This window comes from Lissotriton vulgaris, chromosome 3_2 (assembly GCF_964263255.1).
Source record: "Lissotriton vulgaris chromosome 3_2, aLisVul1.2, whole genome shotgun sequence".
In the NCBI taxonomy this organism is placed as follows: Eukaryota; Metazoa; Chordata; class Amphibia; order Caudata; family Salamandridae; genus Lissotriton; species Lissotriton vulgaris.
The window spans coordinates 113507000-113522099 of record NC_141690.1 but is presented as its reverse complement, the minus strand read 5'-3'; the positions used below and the strand labels follow the sequence as shown (position 1 = coordinate 113522099).

The window sequence follows — 15100 nt, the reverse complement described above, 5'->3', positions numbered from 1 at the left end:
TACACTGGACAACCAGAGGGTGTGGTGATGAAACAGAGGGTGGCATGGGTGGGCCAGAGGGTGGCATGAGTAGTCAGAGAGTGGCAGTGGTGACAGAGAGTGGCAGTGATGAAGAAGAGTGTCCCAAACAGGCTGGACACGTAGAAACAACAAGTTCGCAAAACATGCGACCCGACAGGTAAGTTCGCAAATTGCGAAATTGTAAAAACCCTCGCGAACTGGCAGAAACACGGGCGAACACAAAAAAAAAAAATTCGCGGGAATTCGCGGATTTTGCGGATTGCGAATCCGCAAATCCGCAAAATTCGCGAACGCGAGATCCGCAATATCTTACCCACCAGCTTTCTGGATTCAGGCTGAAGTGAAGAACATATCAATTAACCCCAAGATTAATCAAATGACTCGAGAAATGCCAGTGCAATCTCCTACTATAATAGACCTTCATTGACTGCCAGCAGAGAGCCTGTTAAAGAATATTACCATCTTGTGGAACCAATCGAACGCATGAAGCCATGACATCAATCAACTTGAAGTCAAGGGATCGAGATAGGATGACCCATCTCATTTATTGAACTTTGTAGCAGGTTGAGAGATGGCTGCGTCCTGGTTTGAACCTGTGATTTTATTGCTGCACACAGATCTCTACCATACTTACAGTTATCCATTTATCTGTCGATTTGCAGACGTCATTATGCAGGAAAACATTCATGAACCAAATTAGTTCTTGCAATTATCCTTCCCCTTACCACATTATCTTACTTGCTACAGCTCCTCTTCCCTTTTAGACAGTGCCTTGAACTGTGTAGTCAAGTCACTCTTGATGGTCTTGAACCACCGTTTCCTAGTGAGATTATCCAGCTGGCGTTCTAAGAACAAGAGGAGTCAACTCTCCTCCACTATTGCTGTCTTTAATCAATAACAGTTACCAATATCCTCGTGCAATGTTCCATAGATCTCAGAGTTCCTATCCATTCCTCTAATCCTCTTTTTTAGGTGCTGAAGGCAGCCCTTTGATGTTTTGCACTAGCTGTTGTTTAGTAGAGTTCAAATGTCTGTTAAATGCAGTCGATAGAGTCTCAGCCAAGCTTCCCTCAAGGATTGAAACACCCCCAACACACAAAGCTTGGCATCTCTTCTTGGATTGTCAAGTAAATGTTTTCTGTGATCCAATTTCAGTATGCTGAGTAATGGTTGCCGCTCCCTCTAGAGTTTTTTTATGTGACCTGGCTTTGTCCCTCTAGTATCTGAATCTAGAAAGTGGAATTTGCGATTTCTCTTACCATGACCTTTACATGGATCGATATTATCTCTAATTTTAGCTCCGCTGCTTTCACCACCCCTTTAATATCACTTGTATTCAAATTGAGGTCTGAATGCTGGGCATTAATAGATTTCAATAACAACTGTACTCCCTTTAGTCATTGGAGTCTGACCTTTTCGCCCATATAATGGGCCACGGTGCATGGTTTAAAGGACTTGTCCATATTCCTGCATTTTTCCACCATGTCAACTCCCCACTAAAAGGCCCCAAGTAGAATTGTCACAGATCAGAGCGAGTTGAAGCACTGCCTGCCTTTGAGTGGAGTATGGAAGATAACTCCATGTTTAAAAAACTGTCATTCAGATGGCTTTTAGGGTCTAGAGTAAAAAAAGGGAGATTCCATCCTTGGTCAGGAATGTAGAAGGTCTCTGAGAGCAGTGAGGCCTTTAACAGCCGATGTCAGCTGAAGTATCCTCTGGCACACCTTCCTCTCTTCATCATCAGTCACATCCTGCCATCACTTCAGCTCACCTATGAGCAGCACAGCCATCTTTACCTCCTGCTCTTCCTCCCACAAAACTCAAGAGGCGGGCACTGCTGAATTTACTACTGCCACATCTGTCACACATCCTTTGCCGCTCTTAGGATGTGTCTGAAGGAAAGGGGGAGTGGGATTTACTTGCTCTTGTGACTCACAGGAACTCACTCCATAGAAACCACAGGGTCCACATCTGCTGCTTCACAAGGCACCCTGACTTTGCTTGGTAGAACAAAGAAAAGTGAACCTTAATTGGAGCCCAAGGAGACAGTGGCTTCTCTACTGTTTACTCATAATAAATACCCTATAATATTGGATTGTGGTACTGAGAAATATAGTAATGTGGCATGCTGACAGTTTACACCCACAGTTATACATAATGTAGACAGAACCCCTCCACCTTTATATCCAATACTGTGGAGAGAAAGGATTGTGATTGTAAAAGGTGGAGGGGTCAGCAGTTTCATTCTTTTGCATAGGTATGACAAAAGCTGTTGTGAAGTAGGGATGAAACTAGTCATAAAGTATTGATTTGTTCAAATGGGGACATTGATAACTTGAGAAGCAAACCATTTGGCGGAGACAAAAGATGTTAGCTGTTTTGACAATGGTTGGCAAGTAAAATAACTAAGGGTTTAGAGAGATGAGGATTCAGTCTGGTGGTGTGGATCAAGACGTTACGGATGATAACCAGGAGGCAAACTAATTTACAGTGAGTGCGCACTACATAATCAGAATGCCCTAGGTTCTGAGTTGCTGGTAGAGGAGGATGGTTGGACTAATTGACTTTCTGGAAACAGAAGGATTTAGCAAGGTCATGAGTAGAAGCTAGATTGGAGAGGGAGAAGAGACGTGGCTTGGGCTGCCAACATGGCGGACACTTAAGCAGAGCGCTACTGGCCAGTGGCTCTGTTATATAGCTTAAATCCTCCAACATTAGGCGACCCACACATCTCAGATCAGGACCATCTGAGCAGAGAAGGGCTCCAGTGGTGGTGTTCTTCCTGCGTTGTGTCGTGAGTGATCCTGCGGACCGCAAGGCCTGGTTTGCGTAGCAGCCCATGAAGCTTTCGAACCATGCTCCCTGAAAGGCTGGGATCCTCTTGGGTGGCGACAGTGCCATGACAGTGAGCGGGGGACGTGAGCTCCCGGGGATACCGTCTTGTGGTGAGCAGGTTCACCACCTTGGTGGGTTCCTGGATGCTCCCCTATTGCTGTTGGGAGGGGCCGGACCTGTGGCTGGGGTCAGGTTGTCGACCACTCAGAGGGCCCTCAATGACTGAGAGGGCCACTCATGGTGGACTAGGCAGATTAGGCCACTCTCTGAGGCCTGCAAGATTTTGAGGCCTGGCCATGAATCTTTTCCCAGGGTCCATTTGGGTGAGGCCTTCTGGCTCACACAGGGATCCCTTGCCTCCACAACTGGAGCCCTCCCGCTTCCTATATGACCCAACTCTCTTCCCTTTTATTCTGTTGGAGTACTCTACACAACTACTGAGATCCCATATCGAGGGACCCTTCCGGAGATAGATGCCTTCTCTAGTAACAGCACAAATGAGGGTGCGCAGGGTACCCACCACCCCAACTCAAGCATGTGATTGGGAGGCACCTGCCAACGCTCCAAAGGCGTGTACCCAGCTATTTCCTTTCCTGGAAACAAGCTAACTGGTGATGCTCAGGTCCGGCTGGGAGATGTGTCAGGCCAGGCTGCTCATGAGCAGAAATCCCCCCCCCCCCCCCCCTCCCTCAGTACCAAAAGGTTAGCAGTGGCACATTGGCTATTGTCATGGGGTGCACAAAGACCCTCTAGATTTGTTTACCCTCACTAGTCACCACACACTTTGACACTGCCTCGAAGAACCCCGATAAGCTGGATGATACTCTTTAGACGGTTGAGGCCTCCTGAGTGCGCCTGGAGGTGAAGGTTGATGCAGTGGCTAGGTGCATAATCCTTTTGTCTGATAACCAGCAGAAACTCTCAGAGCACATTATCAGGTCTAAAGAAAAGACTTGACCAACCTACAACCTTGCACTGGAACACCAAGCAACTCATTCAAAGTATCCAGAATTTAGCGGCCAGCCTCATCCTCACTCCCACACAGAACTCACATCACACCACACCTGAAGGAGATCCACTGTCTCCTGATACATAAAAGCATCTCTTCAAACTCCTCACAGACATAAGGCACTACACAACTTATGCCCCACCTACCTCAACAGTCGCATCTCCTTCCGCCAACTACCCAGACACATCTGCTCCACGGGACTCCGGGTTACACACACCCCATGCATGCACAGAACCAGATCAGGAGAACTGGTGTTCTATTAAGTTGCTTCCAATGTGTGTAAAAGCCTCCCATTCAACATCAGAGCTTCCTCCTTTCTTCTTGAATTCCACAAGCAGCTAAAGACCTGGCTTTTTCTATAACATGGCTAGACACACACACACCTGCCTGGTGCCAGGATACCCTTGTGGGTGACAGTGTGTTTTACAAATACACTTAAATTAACCCAGTGGATCTCCAGAAACAACTCTGAGACTTAACAGAGCAAGTACACTTCCTCAAGGGCAGAAGGCGCAGTGGGACGTTCCTGTTGCAGTAATATACAAATTTTACGCATCCCAGACAGTGAGAGCCCCAACATGGTGGGATATCTAGACACATGTTTTGAGGAACTCTTAGCCCCACGGGACTTCACACCTTTCTTTCACATTCAGAAAGCCCACTAAGTATCAGCTAGTTGTCTTCCTGTAAGGGCGCCCGAGACCAGTAGTGGCCAAAATCCTCCATTTTAAGAATTGTGACCAAATCCTCAAGAAGGTGAGACAATCCAACCTGCTACTTGGAGACAATCCATGCATATTCATCTTTCCTGAGTATAGTGGCCATCCAGTGCTGGATGACCTCCTTTCTAGAAGTCCAAGCACAAGTTACAGAAGATGGGTGTCAACTGTGCTCTTCTTTTTCCTGCGAAACTGAAAATTATTCAGGACAATAAAGGGCACTTTTTCTCTGACCACTCTGAGGCTTGGCACTAAGTGGAGAAGCAGGGATCTCCCACACAAGCAGCTGCGCTCTTGAAGTGGGTGTCTCAGAGCTCATGCTGCCCTTGTTGCCACTCTCGGAATATGTCAGGCAAAACTTCCTCCACATCTGCAAATCTGTGCCAAGAACAGGTCCAAAGTAGATATTGTTTATCCCTAGATGCAGCCACAACCTACCAGGATCTACTGGGGGACCGAACTGGCACCCCCTCAGAAAATTCAGAAGACAATGACTTCCTTTCACCCCAGATATTCAATCAGGGCGTCCAACCAGAGCGATTCCTCAAATAACAAAATCCTGTAAGACTCAGTCAATCCCTTGGACTTTCTTCTAGTCTGAACTTGGGTGCGCCCATGGGGTCTCCCTCGACTCTATTGGGGACCCACTGCTCCCTCTGGACCTGCAGATTGGGACACAAGTTCTCTGCCCCTTCTGCTGCCCCCCCCTCTCTGCTTACTCTGTATGTTCGGGGTTGAAGAGGGTCTCCAGGTTCTACTTGAGATCTCTCTCTCCACATAGGGGATGAGTCAGGAATCGGACATGGGTCCCCTCTTCCACAGTGGGACAGGCACCTTCACCCCCCCACACCCTCAAAAAACCTTTTTGTCCCCAACTCTGACCAACCAAAATTACTTCCCCTAGCCAAATTGACACACATTCTTTGGTTGCTGGGAGGGGACTTCAATTGAGTAATCAATCAATCACTGCATTTGTAAAGCGTGCTACATACCTGTGAGGGTCCCAAGGCGCTGGATGAGGGGGGCTGCTACTGATCGAAGAGCCAGGTCTTGAGAAGTCTTCTGAAGGCCAGCAGGTCCTGGGTCTGTCGTAGGCTGGTAGGGAGAGCGTTCCAGGTCTTGGCGGCGAGGTAGGAAAAGGATCTGCCGCTGGCGGTGGTTTTCTGGATACGAGGGACTGCGGCGAGGGCGAGGGTGGCAGAGCGGAGGTTGCGGAAGGGGGTGTGGAAGTGGAGCCGGTTGTTGAGGTATGTTGGTCCGGTGTTGTGTAGTGCTTTGTGTGCGTGGGTGAGGAGCTTGAAGGTGATTCTCTTGTTGACGGGGAGCCAGTGTAGGCTTCTCAGGTGGGGTGTGATGTGGCTGCATCGGGGGACGTCGAGGATCAGTCATGCCATGCGTTCTGGATTCGTTGTAGTCGTCTCAGGAGCTTGGTTGTTGTTCCTGCGTAGAGGGCGTTCCCGTAGTCGAGTATGCCAGTGATGAGGGCCTGGGTGACGGTTTTTCTCGTGTCGGGAGGGATCCATTTGAATATCCTGTGGAGCATCCGGAGGGTGTTGAAACAGGATGCGGAGACGGCGTTGACTTGCTTGGTCATGGAGAGGGTGGAGTCGAGGATGAACCCAGGTTGCGTGGGTGGTCGGTGGGTTCCGGGGCTTTGCCTAGCGATGTGGGCCACCAGGAGTCGTCCCAGGCTGATGGGGTGGGTCCGAGGATGGCCTTCATTCCTCTGGGAAGGTTGGCTTTGGCGGTGTGGGGGGTCTTCGGTGAGGGATATGATCAGCTGGGTGTCATCGGCATAGGGGATGATGTTGAGGTTGCGCTGTCGTGCGACGTGGGCGAGAGGTGCCATGTAGATGTTGAACAGCGTTGGGCTAAGGGAGAATCCATGTGGGACGCCGCAGATGATCTCGGTAGTTTTGGAGCAAAAGGGTGGGAGGCAGACGCTCTGGTTTCTGCCGGAGAGGAAGGATGTGGTCCAGGTCAGGGGCTCCTCTTGAATTCCGGCGTCATGGAGGCGTGCTGATAGGGTGCGGTGGCAGACCGTGTCGAAGGCAGCTGACAGGTCCAGGAGGATGAGGGCGGCTGTTTCTCCTTTGTCCATCAGGATCCTGATGTCGTCTGTGGCGGCGATGAGGGCGGTCTCGGTGCCGTGGTTGTTGCGGAAGCCAGATTGGGAGGGGTCCAGGATGTTGTTGTCCTCGAGGTAGTGGGTTAGCTGTTTGTTGACAATCTTCTCTGTCACTTTTGCCGGGAACGGAAGCAGGGAGATGGGCCGGAAGTTCTTGAGGTCCTTGGGGTCCGCCTTGGGTTTTTTCAGAAGGGCGTTGATCTCGGCGTGCTTCCAGCTTTCCGGGAAGGATGCTGTCTCGAAGGAGATGTTGATTGTTTTCCGGAGGTGGGGTGCGATGGTTGTGCTGGCAATGTTGAATACGCGGTGATGGCACGGGTCGGAAGGGGATCCGGAGTGTATGGATTTCATGGTTTTGATGGTGTCTTCGTCACTGACCCTGGACCAGGTGGTGGGTGGAGGTCGTGGGGATGGTGGTCTTGGTGGTGGGTGCGGGGGTGTCGCAGTTGAAGCTGTTGTGGATGTCGGTGATCTTGCGGTGAAAGAAAGTGGCCAGGGAGTCGCACAGTTCTTGTGATGGTGGAATGTTGTTGGTGTTGGAGCTGGGGTTGGAGAGTTCTTTCACGAGGCTGAAGAGCTCTTTGGTGTTGTGTGCATTGTTGTCTAGGCGGTCCGGATGAGTTGGTGGTGTCTGCGGTGGCGTTCTTGTGGGCTGTGAGGCTGTCTGGCGATCGGTCACGGAGCCATTTCTTCTCCAGCTTCCGACAGGTGTGCTTGGAGGTCCAGAGGTCCTCGGTGAACCATGCGGCTTTCTTGTTGGTGTGGTTGGTTGTGGAGTTCTTGAGAGGGGCGAGGGTGTTGGCGCAGTCGTTGATCCACTGTTTGAGGTTGGTGGCGGCAGTGTCGTGGTCGCTGGGGTCGGCGGGTGGTCTCAGGGCGAGGGCGGTGGTCAGTTGATCCTTGGTGACCTTGCCCCAGCAGCGGCGTGGCAGCTGTTGGGTGCGGTGGTGTGTGGTGGGTTTCCTGAAGGTGAAGTGGACGCATCTGTGGTCGGTCCAGTGGGGTACGGTGGTGTGGTTGAAGTAGACGTAGGGGCTCGCGGAGAAGATGGGGACCAGCGTGTGTCCAGCGGCGTGGGTGGGTGTAGTCACAAGATATTTGAGTCCGAGGTTGGTGAGGTTGTCGATCAGGGCGGTGGAGTTGGTGTCATTGCTGTTCTCGAGGTGGAAGTTCAGGTCCCCGAGGAGGATGTAGTCCATGGAGGTAAGGGCGTGGGTGCTGACGAGGTCGGCGATGGGGTCGCTGAACTGTGGTCTTGGTCCGGGTGGTCTGTAGATGAGTGTTCCTCTGAGGGTCGTGTTGGGGTCGGTGTGGATCTGGAAGTGCATGTGCTCGGCCGTGGTGAGGGTTTTGTCGGTGTTGGTCGAGACTCTGAGGGTGTCTTTGTGGACGATGGCGATTCCCCCTCCAACTCCGTTGGTGCAGTCTCTGCGGGAGATCTTGTATCCCTGTGGGATGGCTATGGCGATGTTTGACGCTGAGGTGGTGTTCAGCCAGGTCTCCGTCAGTAAGGCGACCTCGGGGGCGATGGAGTCTAGGAGGTCCCAAAGTTCGATGGCGTGCTTGCGAGCGGAGCGGGTGTTGAGGAGGATGCAGCGGAGGTGGTTGGGTTCTCTGTTTGGTGGTTTGGTGAGCTGGTGAATCTGCAGTCCCGGCAGGTGAAAGGCCCTTGGGTGTGCTTCGGGATGGCCTGGTAGCTGGGGTGGTATCGTCCGGGGTTGAGTGCATGGAGGGTGCTGGAGTCGTAGTGCGGTCTGGCGTTGCGGGGGGCGCAGGGTACAGGGGTTCTGGCGGTGGGCGCGGTCCAGGCGCAGACAGGCTTGCCTTTGGTGCGCCAGCAGCGCTTCCGCGCGGCGACCTCCTTAAGAGGCGAAGTAGGAGGGATGAGCAGCTGGGAGGCGGGAGCGGGGCGGCCAATGGGCGAGGGCACGGGACACAGAAGACAAAAGGGGGCGGGGCCGCAGGGGAGCAGCGGCGGGAAGCGGGGAGCAGGGAGCGGGGGGGCACAGAGGGCAGGGGGCGCAAAGGAACGCCTGAGAACGGAAAACAAGATACAAAATACAATGCCCAGGTGGAAGAAAACACAGAATTAGTAATGGATCCTTCACTTGATCACTCATGTCCTCCACTTACCAATTCCTCTTAAATAGTCAACGAGCTGACCCTGGTGAGGTGGCTCCAACAGTAGTCCATGAGGGGGGCTTGACCATCAAAACCCTGGGGTTAAGCTTTACTCCTATTATCCCCAGTATACAACGTGTATCCTTGCCTGGACAGAAAAATATGTTAATCTCCTTCCATCTCATCTTCGGATTGCCTTGGCAGGGAATGTCTTATCATAGCACCCAGCTTTTTGATCATGGATTGAGGCAGAACTCCTTCCCCAAGCCACTCCTGGTACTTGCAGGCCTCCACTCTCAAGGGCCCACCATTTAGGGACATCATATTGGAAAACATCCTTGAATATTTTGAGCACAACAATGGCTTCACCTGCTCACCTACCATCGTATAGGAGGCCTTCAGTCTCGTTGTTGGCGGCCTCTGCATCCATAAGTTCTCATGGGAGCGTATAATTTTGCTTTGGGAATTTAATACTGCTGAACAAGTATACATAGCAATGGAGAGGTGAGCTGCAGAGGACTCATCACACCTGCCCTCGGGGACCCAGTTCCATGAGGAAGAGATCCAGTTGATGGAACGGCTGCACTGCTTGGACCATGCCTCCTACACAGCCCACACACACACTCAGAGGCTGATAGGTCAGGCTGAGTCTAAACAGCTCCAGTTGGTGCCTGTCCTTAGTCCAGAGAGTAGCTTGCTCTATACACAACAAGCTATACATGCAGCCTTTGACACCTATTACAGGGCCCTCTATCACCCTCCAACCGGCAGCCCCGAATGATAGTGAGGGAATTCCCAGAGGCAGACCCTCTCCCCGGACATCCCCGGGAGGACTGTGAGGAACTTGATGCCCACATCATGGCCCAAGATGTGAAACCAGCATAACGGGTGTATCTGCCAGTAAATCTCCCAGGACAGATGGTCTCCTGGCTGAATTTTACAATACTGCAGTTTCCTTGGCATCAAACTTAACTATGCTATACGAGGCGGCAGCGGAGACCGGATGTCTTCCTGCCACCTTTTGCGAGGCCTCTGTATTCTCTTTGCTGAAACCTGGGAAGGACCTCTCAGACTCTGCCTTATACCACCCCATAGCTATACTAAACATGAATTACAAAATCATTAGCAAGATCCAAGTCAATTGAATTCAACAAGTCACCAGGATGGGTTCGACCCAGGTTGGACCACTGTAAACATCTGGCATTTCTACAGAATTATGGAGGCCATCCAAAGGAGATGGCCACAGACCCAAGCCCTAGTGTTGCATGTGCAATTCTATTCTGTGCACTGTGTCACTTTGGACTCTGGCGTGAGACTCTGCTGTTAGAGTGAGCAAACGGCTCTATTTTTCCATGAAGCTGGTGTGCTAGTCTTTTTGGGGAACAAATACATAAGCCATATACAGCTCGACTGTGCAGCATTGGCAAGGTCCATCACTTTCTCTATCAATTTCACTAAGGGGGATTTTATTGATGTTTTTACTGCTTTTTCTGCATTTTTAAGAGTTCTGTTCTTTGTACTGTGCCACTTGGGTTCTGGCGGGAGACTTGCCAGTTAGAGCGAGCTGCCGGTGCCATTTTTTCCACAAAGGTGAAGCGCTAGTCTGTTTGGGGAACGACGACTTGAACCATATGATAGCACGACCCTTCAGCGGGCATGCTGTTGGCGTGCCAGAGGTGAGCCAGAGGCAAGCCCGTCTGTGCCTGTCCACGATAGGACTGCACCATGCTCGAGGACCAGTGGTCATTCCACTCCATTAAAATATTCAAGGGAAGAGTTGCGGCTGCTAAACCCTTTGGTAATAAAAATGGCTGTAATACCTTTCATTTTAGTAAAAGCAAATGTTCACAATGCAGCAACAGTGAATTCAGTCGTAGGCTAGAGAAACGTGGATGGTTAAGCCACGAGATAGCTCCAGTTTTATTACTAGCTTGCTATGCTGTTTTTTGGTGAATGCCTCAAACATTAAATATGAGTTTTTAAAATTTTTAGAAACTCATTCCCCCTAGCTGGTATTTTTAACTGAAACCTGGACAGATGCAGCTTCTGATCTGGACTTTGTCGCAGCACTCTCAGGGGGTTATGCTTCTAGCAGGCTTCATCATGCAGGTGAACGTGGTGGAGGTATCGCAATAATTTAACATAAATCGCTTAAAGTAAGCTGTGAACCCGCAGTGTTAACAGTGTGTGAAGTTCTTCTGTTTAAAAATAAACTAACAGAACAGCAAAGGTTTACTGGCTTGCTAGTCTACAGGCCCCCTGGCCCCAAATCAAATTTTTTAGATGATATCATTAATGTAGCTGGAAATGGCATTCTCTATCCAAATTTTACAATTTTAGGAGGTTTTAATTTTCACCTAGAGTGCCAAGGGAATAATGATTCTATTTTGAAACTCTAAACTGTTTTAATATGAGTCAGGTGGTAAATACCGCAACCCATAAAGCAGGCCATATCCTGGATGGCATTTTCACAAACTCTGCAAAGGTCAAAGTGGAAGGCGTGTTACTGATCATTTGGTCTGATCACAATGCTGTCCACTTTTCAATAGCGCTGTTTGCCTCCAAGCCTATAGTCAACAGTAACAGGAAAAGGACAAGGTAGAATAAGATAGATAAAAAGAGTTAGAGGATAGCCTCAGTCATATTTCCACGGAGTGGCTATGCAATGCGGTGTTCAACCTAGTGCCGGTAAAAAAATGTAAATAGATGTAGATATAGCCCCACTGCACCATGGTTCGTGCCCAAATTGAGAGAAATTAAACAGAAATGCACTAGGGGATGCCCCCAGAAACACCCAAAGATATGGAAGCAGTGGGCTGACTTTCGGGGTCTTTACTTGGAACCTGTCTCCCCTACATTAAAAAATGAAGACTTGCGGTGAGGAATGTATGTATGTCATTACATCGCATACTAATACCACGCATACCATTACAACGCGGGTATTAGTATGCAATTTCAATGACATCGCATGCCATAACATTGCATACTTTTACCACAAGTATGCTTTTACCACGCATGCCATTACAACGCAAAGGCATGTGTGGTAATGCTATACTTGTGGTAAAAGTATGCAAGGTAAGTAACATCCCTATCCCTACACCTACACAACAGACTACTCCCACCCCTACACTGCCCCAACCCAAAAACACTGCCACACTACTACACCACCCACACTACTCTCACCATTACACTACCCTAAACCACTACTACACTACCCACACTACTCCCACCCTTACACTACCCTAAACCCTAAAACACTACTAAGCTACCCACACTACTCCCACCCTTACACCTGTGTATTTGTATGTACCACACCAACCAAGATCTCTTGGATGGCAATCTGACAGCAGGAGTGGCGTCACTCCACTGCAGGTAACCTTTTTAGTGGTCTCTCCCTTTATCAGTGATAGGCTGTATCTCTGTTTCCAAAATGGAGATGCTCCCCCACCTTCTGTACTATTTTGAAAACCTTCCCTTTGTTCTCCCCTGGATATTCTTACAGGATTTGCATCAAACACTACTGGGGGCCTAATATGGCACAGCTCTCACAGACGAGTGTCCCTCCCGAAGTTGCAACTTCCACCTGATCAAGGAGGCCTTGTGGTCCCCAATGACCCAGTTACAATGGCTTTCTAATTGGTAGGCCGACCACTTCCTAAAAGAAACATGCACAGCTGGCCCTCTGCTCACTCACTCTGACCCCCCTGGCCGTGGGATTCTCATCCCTCCCTTGGTAATGCTGGCTCACCCCACCATGGAGTCATTCACTCCTTATTACGACCTAGAGCCACCCACATGTGGTGGAACCCACCATTGATCATCCCTAATGGTCACCTGACCCACTTTCACCAGTTTCCTATATTCGATATACTGGAGTTCACCCCTCTCTCCTCCGCCTCCCACCCCAGCGATCTTAAGGCTTACCAGCTCTATTTCTTAGAACACACAGCTTGAACACCCCAAAGACCAGCACCGCAAGGTCACCCTTACCCGGAAGGTCATCCGTACCCTAAACGGAAATATACAATATCTGGCCCTAGGGGACACGTTCTGACCTTGGAACGGTGTTCAGTGGGTGGGTGGGCTAGTATTACCCAGAGAAAATGTGTTTTCTTTGTGCTCAAACCATGGGCCCTACTGTATTTTGATTATCATGTTACAATCTCACATTGTTTACTTTATAAAAAATCAATTAAAACCTGTTTTTAAAATAAAGTGGCAAGGGAGAGTTTCCAGTCTTTAATCTTGTTGAGCTGGTTAATTTCAAATCGGTCTCCATGATAAGCAAATATTTCAGATGCCACATAGTTTACACTGAGTGCAACAACTACTTCATTATTTTGAATCAATGTTTTGTTGTTGTTTGGCTTCCAGGTTTTAGTCCGTCCTTTCGTGGAAGTTTTATTCCAGCGTACGGTGTGCCAGACCACGACTGCAGAGGGACCGAACCCTAACTGGAATGAGGAACTTGAGCTACCTTTTAGGTACACATGAAATAAATTCAATGACTTCTTGTGTCATACTTTTTTTCTAATTTGTTCAAGATATTTAATAGATAACCACTTCTATTGTTTTAATACTTTGGGTAAAGCTGAACATTACTATAAACATCAACATCATGAAGCCTCCCGATGAGTGGGATGCCTTTAAGACAGTCATCAGGAGGCGTTTCATATCAGGGAAGGTGAGAACAAGGAAAATCTTGCTAGAAGACATACGAAGGGTGGATCAGCACTTCAGGGAACGTGTGCAGGAAAGACCGGAGAACTCTGATAAGCAGGGGGAACTTTTAGAGGTTAGAGAAAATGTGGCAGTGCAGGTGGAACACCTGCGCTGTTTTGATTACAGGGAATATATAACCCGAGCTCATACGGAGAGGGATAAGTCAGGAGAGCTATTAGCTTGGTTGGCTAACCCAGCCAGGAGAGGCTAGATCATACTGGAGGTTAGAGAGCCGAACAGAGAAGCAAGATATGACCAGCAAGGCATCAATAACCTATTTCTGGATTACTATACTGATTTATACAAAAGTAGATCAACCCAGGTGGGGGAGGGCATAGATGAGTTCATAGACAACGTAGACCTACCAGTCTTAGCTGGGGATCTAGCGGAGGCCCTGGGGAGGGACATAGAAAATGGAGAAGTCATGGGAGCTATTAAAAATATGGCACAGAACAAAACGCCGGGGACAGAATGCCCGCCTGTTCAATTTTATCTAACATTCATAGACTTACTGGCCCCCAGACTCGTAAAGCTGTACAATGATGCGAAACAGGAGGGGCACCTTCCTGTCTTGACCAGAGAGGCAATCATAGTACTGCTGCTTAAACCGGGGAACCGCCCTGGAATAGAACAGCATACCAGCCGGTCTCTATGCTTAACCTAGACTACAAGATCCTGAGTCGAGTGCTGGCAACTTGTCTGCTTCCACAACACAACCCTAATACATAGTGACCAATCAGAGTTTATACCCACAAGAAACATAGCCCTTAATGTTAGGCGCCTCTTGCAGGTACTAGAAGCAGACTTCATTAGGTATAAAGTGGCGGCGGCCTTTTCAGTGGATATAGAAAAGGCATTTGATAGCCTGGAATCGACTTATTTATTCAACGTGATGAGGAAAGCTGGGTTGGGAGATAGTTTTGTGGGCTGGACAGCCCTCCTATATTCCAATTCTACTGCAAGAGTTAAGACAGATGGGCTCATATCGGACGCTTGCAATATAAGACGGGGAACACCACAGGGGTGTCAGCTCTCCCCTCTTTTATTTGCCCTGGTGATGTAGCTTTTCGCAGCTAGGGCCAGAACGGGGCAATACTATCAAGGCCTCAATGTCTCTGGGCAAATGCACCACATTTCACTCTACGCAGATGATCTGCTGATGTTTTTGGCAGACTGCAACCATTGAGAGTAGCCACGGACTGGAGGTGAACTGGTCTTGTTTATTTCCCACGAAAGCGGGTAGGGTAGGCCTACAAAAGACGGAGGGGGTGAGCTGGGAAAATAGGAGCCTGACATATCTAGGTACCCAAATATACCACACACAGAGAGAAATTCTAGAGGGTAACATAGAGAGAGCCCTTAGCAATACAAGAGGTAATCTTGAATTTTGGGCCGCTTTGGCGCTGTCGGTGGCCGGCCGGGTAGCCCTGCTTAAGATGGTGACTCTGCCGAGATTGCTGTATTATTTTAGGACCCTACTGGTCTGCATACCAGCGAGGTAGTTTACCCAGCTAAAATCAATGGCTTCAGGGTTTCTGTGGGGTA

At 49.3% G+C, this 15100-nt stretch overlaps 1 protein-coding gene across 1 annotated transcript in view; it reads left to right on the top strand.

Annotated features, from left to right (window-relative positions):
- CC2D2A (coiled-coil and C2 domain containing 2A) overlaps nt 1-15100 on the top strand; it is a 432763-nt gene that overhangs the window by 306267 nt on the left and 111396 nt on the right. The window contains exon 25 of the mRNA XM_086964074.1: nt 13208-13317. Within this exon, the coding sequence (XP_086820200.1) occupies nt 13208-13317 (110 nt within the window). The remainder of the gene's footprint in view (nt 1-13207; nt 13318-15100) is intronic.